The sequence below is a fragment of the Coregonus clupeaformis genome, chromosome 20 (assembly GCF_020615455.1).
Source record: "Coregonus clupeaformis isolate EN_2021a chromosome 20, ASM2061545v1, whole genome shotgun sequence".
NCBI lineage: Eukaryota > Metazoa > Chordata > Actinopteri > Salmoniformes > Salmonidae > Coregonus > Coregonus clupeaformis.
The window spans coordinates 7,248,087-7,263,857 of NC_059211.1; the positions used below are offsets into that span (position 1 = coordinate 7,248,087).

A 15,771-nucleotide genomic window follows, 5' to 3' on the forward strand; every position below is an offset into this window, starting at 1 on the left:
AGACGTGTGTTTGTGTGTGTAAGTGCCTGCTTGCTTGAGTGTGTGTGTGAGTGTGTGTGTGATGTAAATCTTCTAGGTAAGCAAAGCGCTCTCACTGTGTTCCTTTGGCGTTATCAGCAGACGTCCACTTATGATAGTCAGGACACGGAGAGAGGGGTCAGTTGTACCAGAGGCGACTAAGCAACTTCGGGTCACAGGGCGCCTTTCTTCAGTCAATAGGGCAGCCTTTGTTTGGCCACTTGTCCCACAAGGGTTTATCTCTTGACCTTCAATGTAAACGCCATGTTGTTGACAGACTTAACATCTCGTTTGGTCAGAAACGACTGATTTTACAGACCCTCTTACCACAATGAACACAGGTGACAATGGAATGGAGAATGGACCCCCTATAGGACAAGAGTGATTTTAAATAGAATCAATGTTTATAACTGCTAATCAGATATGTTGTGTAAAACGAGGAAGAGTTGGGTATTTGTTTGGTATATTATATCTTGGGTATATTGAAGACAATGTTTCAGATTTTTTGCGGAAGCTCCATTTTACTCCACCTCCAAACACAATTAGAACAGGTTATCAATTGAGTTGCCTGGTTAAAGGATGGTTAAAGATGCACTCCCGCTATTCTTGAACTTTTGCACCAAGTGGGGCTGTGGGCCTTTCCTCTTTTGTTCTCTATTGCTCCTCTATCGTTCCTCAAGCAAGGGGGGAGGCCGATGGTATAACAATATAATAATCACGACTTCCCATCAGCCCAACTCCTTGAATGCCCTACTCCTTGAAGTTTGCAGTTGTGTCTAAAAAAACACTATTTTGCTCAAAATATATATTTTTTACCCTTTATTTAGTGTGTGTACTTTACTGTATTTATACAACAGGAAAAGTTCAAAAATCACTGGAGGATGTCTTTAAAATAAGAATAAACCTTGACTTGTGTTGGTTGATACTGTAATGACCCTAACCCAACACCTACTGACCTCATCAAGAGGATCTCATGTCTTGGCCTAACAGCTAACATGTTGGGTTGACAGTTGCAAGGCCTGGGTTCACGCCCCGGTCAGGACTACCCCCTGACTTCACTACAATACTTTGTCCACTCACCTACTGATACAGTATTTCAACTGAGAACGACACAATGGATGCCGATCTTGGACTGTATTTTTGGAAGCAACTGAATGTTTATATTGTCCAGCGGATGAAGAGAACGAGCGGAGTGATCTGGTTTCCTGGATATGAGGCGCTAGGAGCAGTTGATTAGACTTTAATGATGCTGGGCAGTGTTGTTGGACTCAGGCCATTATAATTAGTTCCTTATCAGATCGGGAAGGTCTATGGAACCTGCTGCAGGGTTTGGTGTAAGCACGTGTTGCCCCCTGCCAGATAGGAAAGTAATGTGTCCCAGGAGATAGTTTGGGTTTTTCATCCCCTTCTTTCATTTGTATCTGGAATAATTTCGGAGCCCAGAGCCAAATATCGCTAGCTAGCTACTTGATTTGATGCTTGGGGTGAAGTTGTTCAAGTCTGAACTGACAGGAACAGCAGATTAGTCTCTACCCCTCTCAAAGTCTATGCCAAAGCTCGCCCCCAGCCCCTCCCCTTCCGAAAGTCCACCTGTATTTTCAGTCCATGCTTAAAATCACCGCCTCGACTTCAAGCAAGACCTCTGGGAATTCAGGATTTTGACAAAAGTGACACTAATCCAGTGAATTGGAGGATTCTCCCCCGTTTCTCAGTTCAGCAAGTATCACCGACAGACATTAACACTATCTGTGTCGAGTTCCTTAAAAGCCTTTGCAAATCCCATTGTTGGGATAGGTACCACCTTATTATAATATGTAATAAATAATCTTGATACTCTAGAAGGATGATATTTGCAGTATCTAAACTTAACACGATAAGCAGGAATGACATTTACTCTCACGGGTGGCCAATAATATATATCTGAAAGCCACTCCCCTAATAAGCCACACCTCCTGAAAATAACTGATGTTTAAATTAACCCATGTTTGGGTAATCCCCAACAACCCAACATATTGGGTTATTCACGCAACCCAACTGGCGGGGTAAAAACAACCTAGCATGTGTTCTATCCAATATTTACCCAGCACTGGGTTACCAAAGAACCCAAATTATGTGTTTTTTTAGAGTGCACATGGGAGAAAAATGCGACCATTCGCACCATCATCCTAAAATCTCATAAGAAATTAGGTGATGTTATTTGTCTTACGGTCATGTTATATTATATGTTATATTATTATTATATAATATTCCATTTTGTTATGTAGAATACTATCATTATGTGATCTTGCAGACATTGATTCAGCTTTGATCTAACTTTATTATACAAGCACCATTCACTAGTAGACTGTTCTCTATTAGAGCAGAAGTAGAGAATCCTGCACATGCGCGGAAGCTTCGGGACCTTTCCCAGTGGGTTAGTGTCAGGAAGAGGCGTCCAGAAAAGTTGGATCCGCAGCCACTTTGTTTATTTTATGACATTATGATTATGGATCATACTCAAATTGCAACCTTTGTAAGAATTAGTTCTATTTCATCTTTTATTTAGAGACAACTCAAGCCACATTCTTGAAAGGGCCAATATCCTATCTTGAAATACAATTTGAGTGCCCAACTCTTGCATTGACATCAATGCATGGATGACATTAAAGTTGAAGTTACACATTCATCTCTTCCATGAATAAAAAGACTAGGCATGATAAGGAAGGGTGATTTTAGTGTAAAAAAGCCAAACGTCTTAACAAAAATGTAAAACTCTAATGTGGAGGGGAATTAGTTCAAAGGTTGCCACTCCAGCATATCCTTTTGATCTCGCTTTTACCAACTCTTCCTGCATACACACCGTCAACTCTCTCTCTCTCTCTCTCTCTCTCTCTCTCTCTCTCTCTCTCTCTCTCTCGCTCTCTCTCGCTTCTTAACTCAGTACATGGCATGGCACAGAACTAAATTATTCCATACATATTAAATAAATGTATAGTCTAACAATAGGTATTATGACTGCGTTCTTTTCGGATTGCACACTTAAAGGGGGATAAAAGGGCACTTTTCACGATCACTGAAACAATGAAAAAAAATATATATATATATACTGAATGGACTCAAGGCCCAGCACGTTTTAACTGCCCCAGAACCTGCCCTGCTAGGGGTGTCGACAGGGGCATTAAATTGAGAAAGATGGATAGATAGACAGATTGTTTCAGATGTACACCTCTCTCTCTCTCTCTCTCTCTCTCTCTCTCTCTCTCTCTCTCTCTCTCTCTCTCTCTCTCTCTCTCTCTCTCTCTCTCTCTCTCTCTCTCTCTCTCTCTCTCTCTCTCTCTCTCTCTCTCTCTCTCTCTCTCTCTCTCTCTCTCTCTCTCTCTCTCTCTCTTTCGTTAATCATTCCAGCAAAGATCTGCCAGTGACCCCTTATCTGTGTCACTTTATAACCGGCCCTTATCAACCACCTGACTACCCCAGGACCAATCCCGGCCCAGCAGTTTGAATACTGTTGATTAGCGCTTCAGAGATAGGAGGCCGCTCTAGTTTAACGCAGGTCACTACATGGATTGGATGGGGGGGCAGGCACTGTGTGTGTGTGTATAAGGGGGGTGTTTGAAAGTGGGGAGGGATGGAGAGGGAGGGAGGGAGGGAGGTTTGTTTCCCAGGGAGAGTTCACTTTACATTTTAGACATTTTAGTCATTTAGTAGACGCTCTTATCCAGAGCGACTTACAGTTAGTGAGTGCATACATTTATTTTTCTACAGAGGACCTGACTGGTGCAGGTGAGTAATGACTGATGTGTTGTAACATGGCTCCGTGTACAAATGTTCAGACAATGTATTGCTATGTTTTTATCAGTGGCGGCTGGTGAAAAATATTCTCGGTGGGGCTGTGCCATACTTTTTTTTTCCTGTAACCATCGCGATATATTTTAACACAAACTGCAGGACAGCAGTGCTCAGTGAAACATTCAGTAATTATTTAATGCCAATATTAAAAAGTTGAGGCATTCTTACACAAAAACATATTACACAAACCCAAGCCTTTCATTTGCATTTAAAGTGAACTTTTCACCATTGGTAGTAAACAGGCAACGCAACAGGCATGCTGTCAGAACAGAGTGGAAAGTGGACAATAACATGAAATTATTATAAAGTTTATAGGAAATCTTACACTGTATAAAAGGATGTATAATATAGAAATGGATATCAAGTGGATGAACTCAAACCTTTGACTGGAAGAATAGCATACAGTATTTTATGATCATACTAAATGTGACTAATTGTTAATGTGCTCCAGAACTGCAACAATTAATTGATACAAAACAACATATATACAGTAATATTAGCAAAGACACTATTAAGACTTTCTAGAGTACCATATATAACTGGATTTTTTATGCTAAGGTCAACTATATACAAAGAAACATGCGGCCAGAGCTGCTCTGTGTGTGTGTGTCTGTCATCTTATTTGTACAGGAATTTTGCCCGTCTGTCCTTCTGAGTGGCAAACCTCTCAATGACCCTTTGATTAAAGTCAGGAATGTCCCTGACAAGTTTCTTCTCCATGGAGAGCATGGCCAGAGCGTTCAGGCGATCCTGTGTCATGCTGTTTCTCAGGAAGGTCTTGATCCTTTTCAGTGTAGAGAAGCACCTTTCTGACTCAGCAGTTGTCATGGGTGTGGTGATGAGGATCTTGAGGAGGCTGGCAGTCTCTGTGAAAGTGCTCTGAAGGTTGTTCTCCATGAAGAACTGGTACAGGGGCACTGCACCACTACAAGCCTTGAACTCACTGTTCTCATAGATGAGGGACAGTTCGGTTTTGAGCTTGGCCTTGTTCAACATGGGGTACGCCTCCACGGTTGTTTCAAGCGCTGTATCGGGGAACTTCACACTGTGTTGTGGGAACAACTCTCCGTGCAATAGTGTTGCGCTGATGAGGTGCTGGGTGAAGGAGAACCTCTCTTTGGCATGACTCAGGATGGTATCACATACCTGTAAAAGATACATCATCAGCTTTAATTTGCAATTAAGCTATTTTGATGCAAGTGATCCTGACTGACACATGCCTATGTCCAACTCAAGTATATGATTACCAAGGTGCTGATTGTTCAGGGTTTTGGCTACATACTACCAGGCCTGAAAAAAGTTCTAGGGGGAAACACTGACAATTACATCACAACTTACCTCTATAGCCAACCTCTGTTGTTCTCCTGGTCCCAGCATCCTCCGTCGCTTGATGGGCTGTTGCTGCTCGTCAGATGCGCTGTCCCCACACAAAGAGGGAATTGAGGCCCTGGGTCCAAAAATAAAGTTTAATTTGATAACTTGCAATCAGACTTCTTAACTCACTGTAATTACCCCTCAACACACAACCAGTGACTTTTATATATATATATATATATATATATATATATATATATATATATATATATATATATATATATATATATATATAACAGACAGACAGACAGACAGATAGTGTGTATATACACACAAACTATGTCTAGTAACTGCTTTTAACCTGTGATGTACATAATTAACTGATGTTATTACGTTTTAAAGCCTTTTTCTATTACATTTGTGAGAGGGATGCAACATCATTTTGTTCTGCTGTGCACTTAGCAATAAAGTTAATCTTCAATAACAACTAGGCCTCTTCTAGAAATTGACCTGGTGGACACCTGAATAATTATTACAAACTGTGTAGTACTTTCCTGCATTATTATCAACGTCTGATTGTGTCTTCTCTTTCCTTTTAAAATACTAAAACAAATATAATTGTGACGGCTCTATGATAATCACTCACTTTGATGACCAGACACATTTAGGCTTTTAAACTGTTGTAAGTGAACTATTCATCTTTCTAACAACATCTTTATCAGCCAATAGTAAATATAGTTATTTACCTGATTGTTAGCATGCTGTCTGTGAACCTCTGGACAAGTGCTTTAATGAAGACAGGGTCGATGTTCCTCTTCTGCAGCTGGCTGAAAAGCATGTCCACATTTGGCATGATCTTGTGGAACAGTGCCAGGAAAAAACAGAAAGCCTCGTCTTCGAGCATCCTCACAAAGCCCCCGCCTCTCTGACAGTCGGGGCATCAAAGTTCCCAGAGTCTCTGATGGTCTGGAAACACGTTAGGAGGTCATCCCTGTACTCGTACACAGTGTTTACAGCGCGACTGTGGAAGTTCCACCGTGTTGTAGAGGCTCTGGGAGTCTATGCGCAACCACTTCGTCAAGCACGGTGGTTCGCTTGGGAGACCTGGAGAAGAAAGCAGAAAATCCTGCAAGGTCGGAAAAGAAAGTGCCGATCCTGGGGATGCGTGAAGTAGCCTGCTGCATGATGAGGTTCAGCTGATGTGCATAGCAGTGGACGTAGTGCGCATTTTCGTACACATCCACTATTTTACGCTGCACTCCGCCGGTGGCTCCCCTCATCACACTTGCTCCGTCGTAAGCCTGGGCAATAAGTTTGGCCTTTTGTCCATGTGAGAGTATGGTGCTGAGCCTCTCCAGCAGCGCTGTAGCGATGGTGTCGGCGGTTGCGTTCTCGATCAAAAAAAAAAAAAAAAAACGCTCTTGGACGTTACTTTTAGCATCGATGTAGCGTATCACAAGCACCAACTGGCAGTGGGTGGAAACGTCAGTCGTCTCGTCAGCTTGAATGGCGATAAAATCAGCACTCTTTACTTCCTCCAGGATGTAATCCTTAAGCACTGACAGCATACAGTCCAACAGCTCGTTCTGTATCGTCTTTGACGTGCCCTTAAAAACGGTAGCTGTCTTCAGGTGCTCCTCCAGCACACTGTCGAGGGAGGCAACAAAATCCACTAAGCCCCGGAAAATGCCGGGGTTGTCCGAGGAGTCAGTCTCCTCGTGCCCACGCAAGGCCAACTCAAAAGCCCCACAGAACTTCACACAATCGATAATTTTGGATAGAATGTGCCTGTTTTTATCCACCTCCTCATTGTGTTTCCTCACCGCAATCCTGTGGCCGTCATCCAGCTGCGTAGCAATGTTCACCCTTCCTAATACAGCTAGCTTTACAGAGTTTTCCATGTGTGCCCTGGTGTTCTCATGTTTCTTTACCTTCTCTGACAGGTGCTTCATATCCCTCACTCCGGTACCTGTCCATGCTGAATCTGACCCCGCTGCTTTTAAAAAGCAAGCACGGAAAGCAAAATAAAGCATTAGCATCAGTGCACCCAGCTAGCCAAGCCTTCCTGGTGTACCAGCTACGGGAGAAGCCGCGCATATACTGCTTCCCTTTCTCGCTAGCCTGCTGTCTGATTGAGAGGTCAGGTTGATCTGGGCCCAGCTCTTTCACCCGAACTTTCTCTGACAAAGTTCTCCTCTCAAACGGATCTTGGAGGAGAGATTTCACCGAGTTAGGGTTGGGTCTTGGAGGAGTAACGCGTTTGCGCTCGCCATTGTCGTCTAGTAAAAATGGCGCCACTGGAGCCCGGTCCTTATTTTATCAGGGGCGAGCTTGGGGCGATAAAATAATCGCCCTCCTTGGATTCGATTTAAGATCGCTGATTGGCTACATTTTATGTCATACATTCATATCTTAAATTAGCAATTGGCTTAACTGCTACGTAGACCCGCCTCCTCGGGGCACTTTCTGTATCGCCCAGAGCTGACGAGGCGTTTGACAGGCAGAGGAAAGGTTGCGAATATGATTTTCTATCATATCTTACACATATTACTGTGTGCATTCCATATTTCAAACACACAAATATTGACATACTGATGTTTTTATTATTATTATTATTATTTATTTTTTTTATTATTATTTTTTTTTTAAATAATTTTATTTAAGGGGGCGGCGCCCTAGCGCCCTCTATCGGCCAGCCGCCACTGGTTTTTATATGTATAAAATAGTCATTTAGGTTAAAGATAAGGAATGACAATTTCAGGAACTGAATTTAACAGATTGTTGCAAATGAGGTAACTTCAACGTGTGGTTTAGTGTGCAACAGGTCGGGCATCATCATCGATAGGCTACAGCTTGCATTTGTTTCAGGAAAATATCTGACAAGATGATGAGCTTTTCAACAGTGCTTAGTATTCAAAGTTTAGTAGATTTTTTAAAGTAAATAATTGGTGCATTCCAATCGATATATAACAGGCAAAAGCATTCCAGCAATCTGACTGAAACGAGTTGCCCAACACTTTACAGTCAAAGCGTTATATGAGGCTATTGTGTTTTACAACTGCTCTGACATTTTGATGTGTTTTTAGACGTACGTGTGTAAGTGTACAGTTTAAATGTTAATTCTCTAGATGAAATAATTGCAGAGTAGCCTTATGATCGGAAATGATCAACATTAAACACTAAAACTGAAAAGTTTAAATTATATGGTAATTTGGGGTATTATCAACAGTAAAATACTCTGAAATGTTTTACTGCAGCTTACTGTAAATTATGGTGCATTGTGGGAAAATGTTGTGGGCGGGGAAATAATTGCTGTATTTCGAATAGTACTGTAATTCCACCCCACAGAATACAGTACCATTCTGTTTTCTTTGCAGTGCGAAAAACCTTTTGACCACTAGCGGGCACATGGTACTGGCTCATTAACATACCAATTTACCAATTTAACTCCTATATGGTTATAGTGCTCCATCAATTTTTATAGGGGACAGATTGGAGTGGCAGCAAGACTTGAACCTTAAATGGTTGAGCAGTTTGCCATGTCCTTTTGGTCTATTTTACCCTGTAGTCGCTGCCAGTTTGGAAGCCTTTATTAAGGCCTCTAGAAGTGCAAGTGTACTGTACTGTAGGTGTACTGTAATATGAAATACAGAATGTTACTTCCCATTGAGCTGCCTGTAAGGTACTGTCAAATTCACAGTAACCCCTTTACACTGTAGGCTATCACCGCATGAACAATATGCATGAGAAATTCAACTAAATTCAAGTTATTTAGAATGATAAAACACCATAATTCCAACAATTATTAGTAGTATTGCCTATTTGATAGTTTGGAAATAATTATTACATTGTAATTTATGTAAGAAAATATAATTATATTTGAATTAAAAGATAATGTCTAATGGATAGGGTATAATGAAATCAGTGTGTTTGTGTGTGTGTGTGTGTGTGTGTGTGTTCGTGTGCATGCATGTGTATTTGTGTTTGTATTTGTACTCTCCCTGGGGTCCATCAATATTAAAGCAGTTATATACAATTTCAAATATTACATTACAACACTTTACCCAATACATTTAGTGTGTTCCCTTAGACCATTACTCCACTATCACATATTTACAATACAACATCCATGTGTACGTGTGTAGAGTGCGTGTCTTATCAGGTGTATGTGTGTCTGTGCCTGTGTGTGTGTCTCTTCACAGTCCCCGCTGTTCCATAAGGTGTATTTTTATCTGTTTTTTAAATCTTATTCTACTGCTTGCATCAGTTACCTGATGTGAAGTAGAGTTTTATGTAGCCATGGCTCTATGTAGTACGGTGCGCGTCCCATAGTCTGTTCTTGACTTGAGGATTGTGAAGAGACCTTTGGTGGCATGTCTTGTGGGGTATACATGTTTGTCCGAGCTGTGTGCTAGTAGTTTAAACAGACACCTCGGTGCATTCAGCATGTCAACACTTCTTACAAAAACAAGTAGTGATGAAGTCAATCTCTCTTCCACTTTGAGCCATGAGTTCATGCATTCATGATTACAATAAATTAAGTATTACTTAAAATGTTTATGTGGTACTTACTCATAACTAAATGAGAAGTCACATCAACTTACTCTTGAAAGTTGTAATAGTAGAATGCACAAGGTGCAATTTCGAAATTGGGTAGTGCATAATCAGTTTTCCTCTTGTCATGTCAATCATTGCATACTTTAGAGAGCTATTTATATACTGAACAAAAATATAAACGCAACATGCAACAATTTCAAGATTTTACTGAGTTACAGTTCATATAAGGAAATCAGTCAATTAAAATAAATAAATTAGGCCCTAATCTATGGACTTCACATGACTGGGCATGGGTGCAGCCATGGGTGGGCCTGGGAGGGCATAGGCCCACCCACTTGGGAGTCAGGCCCAGCCAATCAGAATTAATTTTTTCCCAAATAAGGGCTTTATTACAGACAGAAATACTCCTCAGTTTCATCAGCTGTCCGGGTGGCTGGTGTCAGACGATCCCGCAGGTGAAGAAGCCGGATGTGGAGGTCCTGGGCTGGCGTGGTTTCACGTGGTCTGCGGTATTTAGTCTGGTTGAACGTACTGCCAAATTCTCTAAAACGACGTTGGAGGCGGCTTATGGTAGAGAAAGTAACATTCAATTCTCTGGCAACAGCGCTGGTGGACATTCCTGCAGTCAGCATGCCAATTGCACGCTCCCTCAAAACTTGAGAGATCTGTGGCATTGTGTTGTGTGACAAAAGTGCACATTTTAGAGTGGCCTTTATTGTCCCCAGCACAAGGGGCACCTGTGTAATGATCATGGTGTTTATTCAGCTTCTTGATATGCCACACCTGTCAGGTGGATGGATTATCTTGGCAAAGGACAAATGCTCACTAACAGGGATGTTAACAAATTTGTGCAAAAAAATTGAGAGAAATAAGCTTTTTGTGCGTATGGAACATTTCTGGGATCTTTTATTTCAGCTCATGAAACATGGGACCAACATGTTGCGTTGATATTTTTGTTCAGTATAACTTGTCAGATATATATCCAGATCAACTAGCCCATGTCAGCTAACGTTTTTTAGCTAGGTTCTTTAGCCCATAGATTTTGTAGTAATGTTTGAGTCACTCAAATATCACAATACTGGAAGGGGGGCCTGAGTGAAAAAGTTTGAGAACCCCTGACCTAGACAAGCAGGTGAGGGGAGTTCCTTAATTTATCAATCAAGTACAAGGGAGCACCAAAAACCTTCAGACACTCGGCCCTCCATGGAACGAATTTGACACATGTGCCCGACATGGTCACAGTGACTCTATTGGTTTGAGTAATGTGAGTAATGACTACAAAACCACTTTAAGTAACTGTACTCAGCAGTGGAGGCTGGTGAGAGGAGCTATAGGAGGACAGACTCATTGTAATGGCTGGAATGGTAAAAATGGAACGGAATCAAAGGTGTGGTTTCCATATGTTTGATATGTTTGATACCGTTCCATTAATTCCAGCCATTACAATGAGCCCGTCCTCCTATAGCTCCTCCCACCAGCCTCCTCTGGTACTCAGATATATTAAACACAACAGGTTTCCTCAAAAGTTTTGAGTAATGACAGCACATTGGAGTTTAGAGTGTAGGCCTACATGAATTGATACTTCCCGTCCTGTATTGATTTCTGCAAATATTAAGGAGAGAAATTAGATCATTTATACAGGTAATTGAGAAAGTTTGGTAGCCTATTTAAAAAACGCAAATACCTTTTGCCTTAAGCAATATAGCATATTATAACTTTGCAACTTTTTAAAATGCCAATATTTTGCCAAAGACATGCCAACATGTTTTGGGATATTAGCCTAAAACAAGGAACATTTTGGTCAAATGTACAGTTTGGTCACAATTGCATCGGATGGATATAGACAATATTTTAGAATTTATGCATCCAAGCCTAAAACGAATATGGCATTTGGTCTCAGTAAAATGGCACGTTTGCGCTCATTGTTTTCCAGTAATGTATCGTCTACCTGTTTCTTATAAAAACCCTAATTAGAACGAATAAGTTATAACTCATTACTATTATCATAACGACATACTATACCACCTTGTGTAGGCTATTTATATTCTGCTCCTCTGTGTCTAAGCTCGTTTTTAACATTCACTCATTCCCCTGCTTTTATTAAAGTCTGTTATAAACCGTATAAACAGCTGTGATTTGGACAGCGTGTGGAAAACGGGTTAGAAGTGATGTTGCCAATCTCCGCACGCGATTGGAGCTAACGGTGTGATGTCAGAGTCCATGAGCCCCTGATTGGCGCGAGGCAGCGGTGTCAGTGTGGAGTAAACAAAGCAGCAAGGAGAGGTCTGAACTTCACATCCCACTACATCACAGATAGACCGAGTCCGACTTTACGCGAAGGAGGGGCAGGCGTGACAGTCTTTGCCATCCAGCCCGAAAGTTCCTGACAGTTCGCTAACTCCACTTTTAAGAACCTTGTCAAAAGACGTGGAAAGGCCAGTGATAGATGTATCGTTGTCCGGGTAGATTTGTTATTTTCATTACAGAGAGCGAGCTAAAGAGAGAGAGAGAGAGAACTCGAAATCAGTGCGCTCCACTCCTCAACTTCGCGGCGAAACCATGCTCATATACTAGGTTCAGCTTGCTCCGTATTACAATTTATGCAAGAGCACTATTCAGAATTAATTTACATTGGTCTCGCCGTTGCAGGCTACCCACCGGTATGTAGCCTAAACATACAATGTCAGTTTAAACCGAGCCCGCTGCATTTGAGCCACACAGTGAGCGCGCAGGATTTGGGAAGTCACTTTTCTCCGGTGTGTGTGTGAGAGAACCTGTGGTGACCCTCTCCCGTCCAGGTGGTCCACCGGACGGAGCTGAGTCTCCCGCTCAGCCCAGCGGAGCTGTCATGCTGCCCAAAGCCGACACGGAATCTCTGGGACTCGTTCGATCGCATGGAGAACAGGGGCACATGCAAAGGAATATGCAAGGTAAGAGATTGAGACCGATTTACGCAATATTGTAGATCGCATGTCCTTTGTGCCTTATCACAAGCGCGAATCGTGTCATTTGTGCACAATAACAGGCGAAAGACCTGGTAGTGTTAGACAGAAAGAGACAACAAACTCGTCTTGCCTCTCGCGCTTATTCTGTTTTCAAGTTGACATAGTTCACGTATTTGCTGACAATATTAGGGTCTATGCAGGGACGGTCAAGATGTTGCACTTGCGAATTCGCCCTACCCAAATTCGATCCGAAGGATCAGCGTTGCTATCACCGACTTTCTCCAAATAGTGCATGCCAAATGATTGCATTGTGCACTCTATTAATTCATTAAAATCCCAATTCACTTAGTCAGATATCATTCGGTTTAATTAATTGTTTTTTATTCCGCCATATTACGAAATTAAAGGCCACAGTTTATCTATCATATAGCCAAAGTCATCTGATGGTATTTTACTAGGCTAATGAGTAAACCATCCGAAAGCTCACCCGATATCTACCATTTGCGTAATATGCATGATCTGATTCGCCAGCAGTTGTTGAAACCTGAAAAATGTGAATTCCCAAAATGTCACTAACTCTGGGCTATTATCTTTAAACCTCGATTTCACCACCATGCAAAATTATGTCAGTGATATTAAAATAACTGTTTTATTTTGGATAAAATATTTTATTTAACGTCACGTTTTTGTCAAAAGTTGAAAGTTGATATAAAAAAGGGTGATACATGTAGAACCTTTACTCCAGAATGCAAATGCAAGCGTGTAAATCAGATAGCTTACTATTTGTGTCAGAGTAGGAATAGTCCTAAAACAAAAATGTTTTTCTGGCAAAAGTAGGCCTATGTAATTATTGAAAAATACCCAGTTGGGTTAGATACATTTTACTTGGATACATTTTTGTTCAGTTTACAAATTGTCACCTATAACCGGTTGTTGCAATTTAGTTTTGGTGTTACTTCTCATAATGCTAGACTAGTGCTTGCTTGAATTTCCCAAAGTTTGATAAGCTATGGAAATATAATATCTCTTTTCGATGAGAATTTGAGGCCTATCGAATTATTATCTGTAAATCCCTTTCATTTTGCCAATTACATATTTCAATTTTATTTAAAATCAAGTCTCATGTGGTTTTGATAAAAAAAAACATCTGATAATGGAACACAACCCTCAAGGCATGAGGGCTAGAATTTCTATCTGATATTCTGCTAGATTTTGCACGGGTAGTTTCTCTGTGTGAGTGCACAAGCAAATGCCTCTCTCCAATTCATTTAAACATATATTTAAAAATATCAACATTTTAACTGGATATAGTTTTGAGGCTGCACGTGCTTAAGAAACCCGAGGTAAGATTCGATAGCTTAGGTGTATCCTTAGGTTACAGAAAAGCTGTCTGAACTTGGCAAAAATCCGAACGGCTCAGAGTTGGCAAACAACTTGGGCTATCCATGGGTTCTGCTCTCCTGTCATGAAAATACGAGGCCTGACAATTTCATATCTAAGGGAATTTTCGTGCAGGCAGATATGTTTGTAATATAGTAAGTAATAGGTTACATTATCAGTTAATGCTCTAATAACAGTAAAAAAAAAAAAGTGCACTGCAGAACTACAAAACACAAGAGGACTTTTTGCCTTTCAACTTAATATTCAGCGCTTATAAACGCTGAGAGATCAAAGGGTCAATGGAGAAAAAATTCAGCAGGCACAGGCAGAAAGATGCGATTGCAATTGAAAGTTTGCCTACATTATTTTATATAGAAAATAAGACTAATATCCGCAAAATAATTTATTTTTGGAATTCATTGAGATTTTTCTGTTTGATGTTTGCCACTTTTTATAAGAACAATAAATCATTTTGTAACCATTGTAAATGTCAGTCAAGCTGTTTGCTTAGCACTGTCATATATCCGCTCATCAATGCAACTATTGGCTTCAGTATTCATGCGCGTAAAATGTAGGCTAAGCAGGGGCTTATGGAAAGTCAATACAAATGTAGGCCTACACATACAGATAGGAACAATAGCGATTCAATGAGAGCATTTGTAAGTTCAATTTCAGAATCAGTTTTGTATTTTTATTTCGCCTGTTAGAGGGAAAGGTTACACTGTATGTCTTCATTTGTCTGTGGGCGGTAACATTTTCTTCTCGAATCCCTAACTCTATTTTACCATTTCCCGGATGAATTCACAACTTAAAATCATGAATATTTATGAAGCTCAGTTTCATATATTTGCCCTGTCTGCGACTGGCGAGCAAGAGTGAGTGCTGCAAAGAGGGATACATAGGTATATTTTCTTTCAGCTCCATTAAATAACATTATTCTTTCAAAAATGACTGTTTTGTCAAATGTCCTTTTTTGATAAAGCTTTAAAATTAAAATTAAAATTATATTCGACATTTTATGGATGTCAAAAAATATTCCATAACCTAAGGTCATTGTAAAGTTATTCAGATGTATACGTTAAAGATAACTGCATTAGGCAGAGATGGCATTTCAAAATAAACAGTCTTCTTTGTGTGCTCATGTGTGTATTTTGTCTATTGCAGCCCCACACTATAAAATGATGGACTACTCTTATGACGAAGACTTGGATGAGATGTGTCCTGTTTGTGGCGACAAGGTTTCTGGATACCATTATGGGCTACTCACCTGCGAAAGCTGCAAGGTTTGTTCTTATTTTTTCCTACCCCTTTTCTACCCTTTCATCAGATTGTCTATCTGTGATTCTCTTGAACATAGCCTATAAGCAGCTAACTTCTACATTTGTTTGCTTTATGAAGTTTCAAGTAGCCTATTTTATTTATATATATTTTTTTTTAAATCTCTAAACGTCAATTTGTGTATAGCTAGCCATTCTGTATATGCGGTACATATTTCTTCCTATGCTGACATTATTTAAAACAGGTGTTATAGATTTTAGCCGTTTTCTGACCTTGAGATGTTACATGTTTGCTTTGAGGATACCTTCCGTAGCAACATTGCTTCAAATGAGATCTCAAATGAGTGTCTTCAGCGAAATCATCTTGTATTTGCGATAAGCTGTGGCAAATGTTCCACCAGCACAGTTCTAAATGGGATCTGTGTTTCAGGAACAGATTTGGGGTGTAATTT

At 40.5% G+C, this 15,771-nt stretch overlaps 1 protein-coding gene across 1 annotated transcript in view; it reads left to right on the forward strand.

The window, feature by feature from the left end:
• Positions 1-3,702: 3,702 nt before the first annotated feature.
• nr5a2 (nuclear receptor subfamily 5, group A, member 2) overlaps positions 3,703-15,771 on the forward strand; it is a 104,306-nt gene continuing 92,237 nt past the window's right edge. Inside the window, exons 1-3 of the mRNA XM_041840019.2 lie at positions 3,703-3,780; positions 12,516-12,647; positions 15,207-15,325. Coding sequence (XP_041695953.1) covers positions 12,566-12,647; positions 15,207-15,325 — 201 coding nt within the window. The 5' untranslated portion in view covers positions 3,703-3,780; positions 12,516-12,565. The remainder of the gene's footprint in view (positions 3,781-12,515; positions 12,648-15,206; positions 15,326-15,771) is intronic.